We start from the raw sequence: 10,955 nt of genomic DNA, 5'->3' as shown, positions 1-10,955 counted from the left end.
TCATATAAAATAATTATTATATATATTTTTATATAATTATCATTTATTATTATATTTTGCATGTTAAAATTTAATAAAAATAACTTTTCATATTTTTTTATTTATAAATTTATAAATTATATATATTTTTGAATTAAATTATTTTAAATTATTAAAAATTAAAAATCCGAACTAACCCGGTTGAACCAGTCGAACTATGAACCCTCTTTGAAGCCGGTTCGATCTCCGGTCTGGTTTTAAAAACATTGGTTGGACTCAATTTAAATAAAAAGGATGTTGGACTTTGGTGGGCTCCCTCGTCGCCAAAAGAAAAACTACAAATTTTTTGTAAAGTACGTCGCACTAAAGACTAATAAAATTATGTTAAAATTTTGGGATTAAATAATCACGGGTTTGTAGTTTTAAAAAATAATTTAAATTATCTAAAATAAAATCTTTTATCATTTACAATTTTCATCATTTTGTATAGAATGATGTTGAAACTGACATTTGTAGCTCTCCTTTTTATAGTTTTCAATCTTCAATCTTCAATCTTCGAGTACCTTCAATAATTTCATGATCTTTTAAATTTTTGCAATTACTATATCGTCTTATAATTGTATCATTTACGACTCTCGTCATTTTGACGGAATAGCACCTGATGTTTATAGATCTCAATTCTGTAGTTTTTCCGCCTTCAATCTTCAAAAATCAGCCTTTCATCTTTGATAATTCCATAATTCTTTAAGTTTTTAATTTTATTAAGTTTAAGTATTAAAGGTGTTTTCTAATCAAAGTAGGATAAAATATGGATCATATCCGATAAATTAGAGTCTTTTATAGGTATTTTATTTTTTATAAAATAAATATTAATTCATTTATTACTGTTGGATGAATAATTATTATTTTCATCTAAAAAATGTACATGAAAAACAAAATAACCATAAAACTTCCCGATAAATTACTGGGGCTTAGCATCCGACTAATAAATGTATCAGATAAAAAGAAGATGTAGTCGATTTGAAATAAAAAAATTAAATTTTTGGTACCACGTTAATATGAATAGAACATGTACGAAATTAAAATATAGAGCAAATATTTGCTAACGCTCAGAATTTTAATTCCAAATATTTATTTGATTGAGAACTCGCCTCATTCTTGGGCACAGGTGCATTACATGCCATTTTTTTCTTCAAAAAATTGTGAATATGCAAATTCACTTTTATTCAAATTCATATTCAAACTTAAATATGAAATCAATATCCTAATCTTGTGTTATTATGTTCTTGTGTTCTTGAGTTCTTGTCTTAAAAATTGACATGATAGACCTCTGTCATGTCCGGATTAAACAATCCAAAATTTTGCTCAATCCCAGCTGGTTTCAAATTTTCATTAAATGTAGCAAATATATAACTTTGAAGTACCCTTCCGGACCTCCTCGGCGTGCCAGTACCCGCTTTCACCCGAGCAACAACGTTATTATTATACGTTTGCGCGTTAATCACACTAGCTATCGCAGGATCTCCACCGGCTGACGGCCATCCCGTTTCACTCACGATGATCTCTACGTCGTTACATCCGGATTTCTCCAATGCAGCATACGTAGCATCAACTTGGGCGTCGAGCAAATTCGTATATTTAAAGTCCCCATCCACCACAATCACCTCGGTGCTGCTGAGCAAGGCGTAATCGAGCCGGATATGCTCGGGATCGCTAACATAAGCGAAATAAGGGTAGACATTGCATAACAGAGGATATTTATTTTCTTGTAGAAATTTAACTATTGGTTCAATTATAGGTCCTGCTTCGGCACTCCAAGCTCCTGCCGAAGGAGGGTACGATGTTCCAAGCACCGCTTGGGATACTGCAGTCGACACAGGAATCAACAGGTTCGCGGCTGCTACTGCTCTTTGAATTGACTGCATTGCAGGGAGAATATGAACGGCTAGTTCCCCTGGAATAACCTCGTTTCCGACCGATATGCAACGGAAATTTACGTTTACTGCGTACGGAACAATATTAGCTTGAACCCAGGCTGTAGCATCAGCTGCGAGAGTTGGAAGATCATTGTTTACAACTCCAATTATGACTGGAATTGCTGAATTTTGGAGTGCTGCTAAAGTGTCGGGTTGCGGATCGAAAATTCGAATGTTTTGAATGTTTCTCGATTTGTATAGATCGATTACTTGAGGTGGAAGTGGAAGATTATCAGCAACTCTGCCATAGTTTACACCAACATTTTGAGCTCCTGCATAACATCAATGTAGTTGATTTAGTAAAAAAAAACAAATACAAATTGAGATGATAAAAAATTACAAATTTTAACTAACTCAATGCCTAGGACAAGCAAGGTTGGTTCGCTTAAAAACTAACCGATTTAACTAAAACTTAATCAGCGGAATTATTTTGTCTCTTTAACTGAACCAACTAAATTATCAAATTTAATCGAAACTAATTTGACCAAAATCAAACCGACCAACTCCGCCAATTAATTCAGTTAATTTGATTAAACTGATAAAGATATAAAGAATTATAATTAACAATAAATAGAAAATATTCAGTTAATTTGGTTAACATGATTTTTAATCTCTTAACCAATGGAATTTAACCAAAACTGAATTAGCCAAAGTATTTTATCTATTTAGTTGAACATATCAAATTATCAATTTAACTAAAACCCATTGACCGAATTAATTAAAATCATAAAATACAAAACTAAACCGACCTGAATCAAAAATAAATTAAAATTAATATAAATATTTAATTAATTCAGTAACAAAAGTTTTTACAACTCTTAACTATAATATAAATATATATTTTATTGACCTAAGCGAATCACTCAAAACTTTTAAAATAAATTTAACCAAAATATATCAGTTAAAACATTTAATTCGGTTTGACGGATCGTTTGCTCGCCCCAAACTCAATAGTACATTTATAACTAATTTCATGTAAAGTAAAAATGTTAAGATAATAATAATTTCATACCAGCAAACTCATGGATCTGAACACTAAACAAGAATGCTATTAAAATGCAAAAGATTGGATGAGCCATGGAAAATCTAGTATGAGATTTTATTATCTTATTTTAAATGATGATTAGTAATGATAATTGAAAAATTTATGTGCTCAATTTATAGATAAAAACTTAGGCTAGGAATTAACAATTTATATTTGTGAATGGAAATTTTTCTTTTCTTTGTTATTTTTGGAATAAAAATTTTGTCATTTCCATATGTAATCATTTTTTCTTTAATCTGTAAATTTATCTTCAAATTTTAATGACATTTATGGAAAATTAATTAATATTAATCTATCATGTTTAGAAACAACTATTTATTAAAATCATCAACTTGGAGTCCTTTTTTAGAATAAAATCTGCAGTGTACTAATATTATGGTGGCATGCCATCAGAAATACTTGTCTTCATACACAAAAAGAAAATCCAACTGTAATTAACTATTTAGCAGTCTTTTTCTATTAATGGATAAATTGATCTATAGAAAAATTATAATAAGAATTTCCACAAGAGATAATTAAAGTTACTGTAGAATTGTGATTGTGTGCTAAATTCCAATTTATTTAATTTAACCGTTACTGGTAGTTGATAGCTTATAGTTATTATCTATTATTGATCATTTAACCATTACTGATAGTTGATAGCTTATAACTATTATTGATAGCCGAGACATTATATATTTGATCGGATTTAATTAGCTGCGATTAATATATTAAATAGCTATTAATTCTTTTTCTTATGTATAACATTTGTTGCTAAGTCGACTCATATTAAATTAAACAAGTATGAAAAAAAATTCAAGAGCAATAGTTTGAAATTAGAAACTAAAAATATTTAAACTATAACTATTACTAATAGAATAATCCTTTTATATGATTTATTAATAATTAAATATTTAAAAATAATCTGAAATATTTTAGACATTGGAAAAACTATATTATAATTGTTTTATATAAACATTTAATAAAATGAAATGAAATGAGCTATATAAAATAATTATAATGTATTTTTTATATCGATAACTATTTGATATTTAAAATATTAGCAACTATTGATTATAATAATTTATTAGGTAGCTACATTAAGCATAAGAGCCGAATAATTCTCATTTGATTTTCAAATAGTTAAACTAAATGTGCACTATTTATATTTTAATAATTGGAAAGAAATAGCGCTTGCGGGAGAAGTTGAACCACAATGCTAATATAATGGCTTAACTATTTGAAGTATAGCTTGTTAATAACATGCAATATTAACAAGTTGCAAAATAAATGAAACAAGCAATGCAAAAATTACAGCAAAAAAATTTCACGACATTAAAATATGAAAATTTTAGAGCAACATTTGTGTCTTTAAAAATTTCTTATATTATTTTATTTTCTAATAAATTTCAATTAGCTTCAAAAAGGATATATAAGTTTGTTGTTTTTGAAAAGTGAAACTTATTCTCCCATATTGCTTTTTTATATGAGTTAACCATAAAATTATCTCAAAAAATTACTTAATTTTCAAAAATATGCTTCAAGTCAAAACATTTCAAATTTATCTAAAAAATAAAAATCTTTTCACATTTTATATACATGTTTAATACCTCTAAGGATACATTGCTCATATTTTTTTTATATATACAAGCAAATTCTCTTAGATATTTAGTGAAAAAATTAGATATTAAAATGAAAACTCTTTTGAAAGAGCATAATTTTCAAAAAAATTGCCCTTTTTTGATTTTTTTCTGTCGTTTTTTCTGTTTATCTTATTTATAAACTAAAATGATTTATGGACTAGTTAAGTGTCCAAATAAAATAGGGTTAATGTCTTAAAAAAAACCCTGATCTTTTAGCCCCTTTTCAATCCTACCCTGACGTTGCAAATCTGTCAATTTTATCTTATCTTGCATTTTTTTCATTTCAATTGTACCTTAAAGCATAAAATTGAACTTTTTTTTATTTGACAAAAATTCTCTAAATTGTCCCTTTTTGCATTAGAGTAACTTTTTATATTAAATATACCATTTTTTAAATAAATTATTGAACTTTTGTCAAATAAATAAAGGTCAATTTTAATGCAAATTGGGGTAAAATGAGTAAAGGATCAAAAACCTCCCTGAACTTGGCACGAAATATCAAATAAGCCCAACCTCGCAAAAATGGATCGAATCACCCCACAACTATGCAAAAACGTATCAAATACCCCCTTCCCCACTCTCACCCTAGAGAGTGAACACACTCTCCGGTTTTAAATGGATTTAGGTGGTTTTAAATGGTTAAAAGATTAAAATAGTCCTTAATTTTTATTTTATTCACAAAATTGACATTTAACTTTTTTTATTTTTTTTAATTTCAAATGTTTGAACACCAAATTAATTTTTAATTAACAAAACAGGGACCATTATTAACTTTAACCCATTAAACCCTAAAATCATTTAAAAACTAAAACCTAAAACATAATTTATTTTATCCCGCCGCCAATACATTCTTCCCCTTCACCATATCCCGTCGGCGTCAACACATTCTTCCCCTTCTCCATAACCCGTCGGCGTCCTTCACCAGAAACAGCCGCCGGTCATCCTTCAGCAGCAACGTTACCGTCGGTCGTCCTTCAGCAGAAACAACCGCCGTCCTCCAGCAGCAGCAACAACCGGTTCATCCCAACAACTCTCTTCCCATTTTTTCTGGTGACGGAAGTTTGGTGCAGCGGTGGCAGAAGATTGATGCAGCGGTGGCGGAAGATTGACGCGGGAGTGATGGAAATTTAAACTACAACAATTTCTCTATGCATTAGCAGCCGGTCCATCCTAACAATTGCCTTCTCACTTTTCCTGTTTGTTGTTGCCGGAGTTGGAAAAGTTGCTGCCACCATGAATTTTAATTTTTTTGTTGTTGGATTTATTTAAATCTTAGTTTTTTGTTCTTGAATTTGTTTAAATTTTAGTTTGTTAAAAAAAGTTGATGGCAAATGAAGAACTCAAGAATCAATTTCGGTGGTGGTCTGTTCTTGGAGGGGTCGGGGAAATGATTAGTGTTTGTTAGTTTTTCTTAGTATTTTCAGAGTTTAATTAGGGTTCATTTTGAATAATTACAATTGATTATGAGAGTAATTAGATTTATATAGGAAAAGGGGTAGAAAAAGCCCCAATTTTATATTAATTAGATTTTAAATTAAATTTGATTATTTAGTGTTTTAATTAAGATTAATTACAGTTAATTAGGGTTAATTTTTTAAAATAGTTATTCCACTCTCTTTTTTAGTCAAAAGGGTGAAACCGATCTGGTTTTGCCAAATTGTGGGGTAATTTGATCCGGTTTTACGAGGTTGGACTTATTTGATCCTTCGTGCCAAGTTCAGGGGTTTTTTTGAACCTTCACTCGGGGTAAAATTAACAATTTTTCAACGACATGTAGGATTGAAAAGGAGACGAAAGGTCGGAGTTTTTTAAAGTATTAAGCCAATAAAATAAACGGACTCGAATAGGAGTACTTGGCCCAATTTTTATTATAATCTCAATGTTCAATTCCAATTTTTTAGTCATGGTACATTGGAATTCTATTTATTTTAAAATAGTAAAATGTTTTTACTTTTTCTATCAAATATTCTAGTATTTCATTCTTAATTCTTCAAGAATTTTTATAAAAATACTTATATTTGCCGCTCTTTAACTGAAGCGTTGATCCACAGGATCGGACTGATGGTCTCGTTGATTTTTGATAATCAGCTTAGTTAATGATTTTTAGATTAATCACCGGTTCCACTAGACTAAGTTGCTGGCCAATCACTATGCGGAAGTTTAATTTTCACAAAATGTATTATATTTTGTCACCTAATTAAGAATATATATATCCTAATAATATTTTTTCAATAAATTTAAAGTTTTTCTATCCATATTCGATTGTGTGGCTTTAATTTAAATGTCTTAAATATAAGTGTCTTCGATTCGGTTGTTATTAACAGCTGATAATAAAAAAAATGACGTTAATTGTTGTTAATAGTTGATAGTTGTTATTGATAAATAAAATAATTTTGAATACTATGGCTATTTTTTCATTTTGTATATTGTAAATATATCTTAGTATTTATTTAATATAAATAATAACGTTATATTTTTCTAAGAAAAACATTTAGTTTTAAAAATATTTTATATAAAAAATTAATTTTTTTAATTATTTAAAAAGTTTGTAGATACTATAATTTAAAATATTTACCTTTACATAATTTATAAATAATTAGATTATTTAAAAAATAATGTAAATATTTTTATATTTTAAGATGTTAATATATTTTATTATGACTTGTTTTCTCTAAATAATTAATTAAGTTAAAACATCTAATAATATTGAAAAAAAAGTTACAACACCATTTGAATTGAGAATTTTGAAGGAACAAAATCTATAAAATTGATACCATTCATAGCTTCACCAAAATCCATCGTTTGGTACGAATAATAGCATAAGAATCTATAAATAGTAAAAGTTCCTCATTCCTCAAAATTTCTTATTTAAACTCTCGCATGAAAAAATTGAAAATGTGGATTATATTAAAATGTAATTATTTGAAATATATTCTTATACATTTTATATTTAATTAGAACATTAAAAATAAAAATTCAGAAATCTTACATACTTGAGTTTACAATTCAACAATTTTAAAAACTTCCAATCTATATGATGCCTACATCTTTTTCATATTTGCAACTGAAGACAGTTTAAAAAGTTAACAACTACTAATTGTATCATCTTATTAAAAATCTATATATTTTACACTATCTTAGATTTTCTACAGTGCAATTTACAGTCTAACATGGCTGCCACGTATTCAAAATTACAGGAAAATAGTTTGAACTATAAAATACAAAAAATAAAAGGTTAGGAATTATTTTATAACGTTTTAAAAAATATAGGTAAATCGTTATAAATTTTAAACATCAAAATTTATTTGACCGATACTTTTTTATTATAATTGAAGGATGCGATAATGAATATTATCGGCTCCATTCCTCCTATGAGAACTTTGTAATATATAGTAAAGGCAAAAGGTATAAAAAAATCATTGAAGTTCTCCTAAAATTACAGATCAGCCCTTAAACTTTTTTAGGCACAAAAAACCCCTCGTCGTTTTAAAATTGAACAAAAAAGTCATTTCGTTCATCACTTTGACTAACGGCTGTTAATTAACTTGTTGACGTAACGATAGAGTTTATTAGGAAGAAGATGGTAAAAAAAAACTAAAAAATTATAAATATAAAAACTGGTAAGTATTTTAAACATGAAGGATATATTTGAATCTTTTTTCTATCGCCAAGTCAGCAAGTCAACGGCCGTCAGTCAGAGTGATGGATGGAAGGGCTTTTTTGTTCAATTATAAAACAATGAGGATTTTTTGCGCATAAAAAGTTTAAGGACTGATCTGTATTTTTAGAAAAACTTCAAGAATTTTTTTGTATCTTTTACCTTTAAGTAAAATACTCATTTGAACCTTTTATTTAGACACGGATGAAAAACTTGAGACACTCTTGGATTGATAAAAAATAAAGAGAAATGTAAAGTTTGTAAATTACATTCACATATGGCACAGAGATTCAAAATAAAAGAGAGGGAAGAGAAAATTAAAAGAGGAAAAAAGTCACATATTTCTTTTCTAATTTTAAACCTAATTTTTACTAATCTCATTACTCAGTAATTAACTAAGAGTGTTTATCACATGCAACCGTTGCGCCACGTCATTTTTACATCAAGCCAATGAGCATTTGCGATAGGGAATCTTTTAATTATTATTTATTTTTTTTATCATTTAATTTTCCACATGGGTAACGCACAATTGGTTTGTTGCACGAATGACATGGCGCAACGGTTGTGTGCAATAATTTTTCATTAACTAAACCCCTCAGGCCAAAGGGTATTTTGTTTCCCTAAAAAAGGATCAAAAATCCATAAGAGAATTAATATTAAACAAGCAATTAATCAACTATTCAAATTAAAACCAAGAACAATAATACTATTAGTATATCATTTTAGTCCATTTCCAGGAGTTGAAATTGCTAGATCAGGCCAAGAAAAGCAGTCACCACCGTTAACACCAATAAATCCATTTTCACTACTATTATTCTCATACTGCCACGCGTTCCCCATGCCGGTAACACCACCACCATGACCGCCGCCGCCGCCAGCACCGTGATCTCCGACTCCGGGGAAAGGCCAAACCCCTCTTCCAAGACCAAAACCGCCCATATCTTCAAAACCGCTTCCAAGACCGAGACCAAAACCACCTAGGGCTAGAAAACCAGGACCTTGAGTATTCAACAACGAAGTAAAACTACCACCACAACCGTTAGAATTACCGGTATTACCACCCTTCCCGTCGCCGCCGCCGCCGCCACAACCAAATTGTCCCTGGTTACCCATGAGAGGCACAAGCACCGGAGTGGCGGATAGCGGAAGATTATGATGATGATCAGCGGAGTTCATCGGACCGGAAGTACGTGACCGTTTAGCATTCTTGCGTGTCCCACCACCAACCGGAATGTCCCTGAGAGTACCACCGTGAGTCCAGTAACGGCGGCAAGACTTACAGAAATGACGAGGCTGAGAGAAGTTATAGTTGTTGTAATAACAAAACTTAGTATTAGTAGAATCACAACGCGGACACGGGAGGTGCTCTTGCTCAGGCGGAGGAGCTCCGGGGCCGGTAGGGTAGGGTTTGGTTACTCTTCTAGTCTCAGTAGAAGAAGCATGATCAGCAGACGGCATTTTCGAAACGTTTTCACTTCTTTTAGAACTTTCTTGAATATTTTCTTGATAGGTTTCTAGGGTTTAACTTCAAGAACCAAGAAATGTGGGTTAGAGAGTGTGAAAATGGCGGAAAAGCTAGGGTTTTTATAGAGAGAGAAAGCTAGAGAGAGAGAGAATCTGATCAGTGGCAGGTTTGGTGCAGTGTTTGGTTAGGGACGACATATTGATCAGTGGGCTTTATCTTGGGTCGGCTCATAGGTATGCGGCTTATTTGCTTGGAAAGTTGGAACTAGATTAGATACTACTGCCGTTGTTTTGTGTTTTTCGATTTGTTTTCTTCTGATAAATTAACATATCTAAAATATTTTTTAGTAAAATTTAAGATATCTAAAATACTACTAGCTTCTGTTCTTAACTTATTATTCGAAATTCTTTGATGGGGAAGGATGTGATAAATTAGGTAGACATTTTGGCGTTATTATTGAGAATATGGGACCCATTTGCTTGACTAATTTTGATGGGCAGAGAATTTTGTTTGATGGAGAAACATCATTTCGCAACATTATTAAACATGTTAAAAATACTACTGTAATTGATTAAATTACATTATTTTTACTATTAAGCGACAGAATAAATCATAAAGCAAATGTTATTTGTCTAACATGAAGAACATTAGGAGTTAACGTGAAATTGAATATGTTTGCGTAATAAACGGTTCAATTTGATTATAATATGGTTCGAAATATCTTGTCGCTGATTTATAAATTTATTCATAATCAATTTGTAGTATATGGTTTAAAACGTGTTATATTGTATCATGTCACTCCATTCCAACACACTATTAATTATGTCATTTTTCAAATTTTAAAAGTTAATTTAATTATTTATATTTAATAAAAAATTATTTAACTAAATGTAGTATACATATTATGTTATTTAAATTAAATCTAAATAAGTACTAACATTTTATTTATTTAAATAAATATGTTGAATTTTTTATATTAGCATTATTTACATTCTACTATTTAAATAAATGTAACATGTTGTGTTTTTTTTATAAAATTTATATCTAATCTATCTATAATAAGTAAGTTAAATGAATCGTGTTTATATAATTCATGAACAGAATATGCGAGTTGACACCTTTATATTTTTTATTTTTTATATCATATTTGTATTTTAAAGAAGAAAAACAAAAAGAAAACACATTGCACTTTGTTTGTTTATGTTGTTCA

General features: G+C 29.5%; 2 protein-coding genes across 2 annotated transcripts; both read right to left on the bottom strand.

Annotated features, from left to right (window-relative positions):
• Positions 1 to 1,118: 1,118 nt before the first annotated feature.
• On the bottom strand, positions 1,119 to 3,034 carry LOC126657614 (putative glucan endo-1,3-beta-glucosidase GVI). Its single transcript, XM_056103604.1, has 2 exons — positions 2,968 to 3,034; positions 1,119 to 2,236 (listed from the first exon to the last, which is right to left on the bottom strand). The coding sequence occupies exons 1-2, from the start codon at positions 3,032 to 3,034 to the stop codon at positions 1,287 to 1,289; spliced, it is 1,017 nt and encodes a 338-aa protein (XP_055959579.1). The 3' UTR covers positions 1,119 to 1,286.
• Positions 3,035 to 8,936: 5,902 nt separating this feature from the next.
• On the bottom strand, positions 8,937 to 10,064 carry LOC126654592 (dof zinc finger protein DOF3.4). Its single transcript, XM_050348507.2, has one exon. The coding sequence runs from the start codon at positions 9,736 to 9,738 to the stop codon at positions 8,998 to 9,000; it is 741 nt and encodes a 246-aa protein (XP_050204464.1). The 5' UTR covers positions 9,739 to 10,064; the 3' UTR covers positions 8,937 to 8,997.
• Between the last annotated feature and the right edge of the window lie 891 nt (positions 10,065 to 10,955).

This window comes from Mercurialis annua, linkage group LG7 (genome assembly GCF_937616625.2).
Source record: "Mercurialis annua linkage group LG7, ddMerAnnu1.2, whole genome shotgun sequence".
NCBI classification, from domain to species: Eukaryota; Viridiplantae; Streptophyta; class Magnoliopsida; order Malpighiales; family Euphorbiaceae; genus Mercurialis; species Mercurialis annua.
Note: the sequence above shows the minus strand (reverse complement) of the source record. Positions and strands in the feature narration are given on the sequence as shown.

Coding starts and splice junctions, on each gene's coding strand:
- LOC126657614 (XM_056103604.1), bottom strand. CDS start 3,034: ATGGCTCATCCAATCTTTTGCATTTTAATAGCATTCTTGTTTAGTGTT. Junction 2,237..2,967: donor TCAGATCCATGAGTTTGCTG/GTATGAAATTAT, acceptor AACTACATTGAT/GTTATGCAGGAGCTCAAAAT.
- LOC126654592 (XM_050348507.2), bottom strand. CDS start 9,738: ATGCCGTCTGCTGATCATGCTTCTTCTACTGAGACTAGAAGAGTAACC.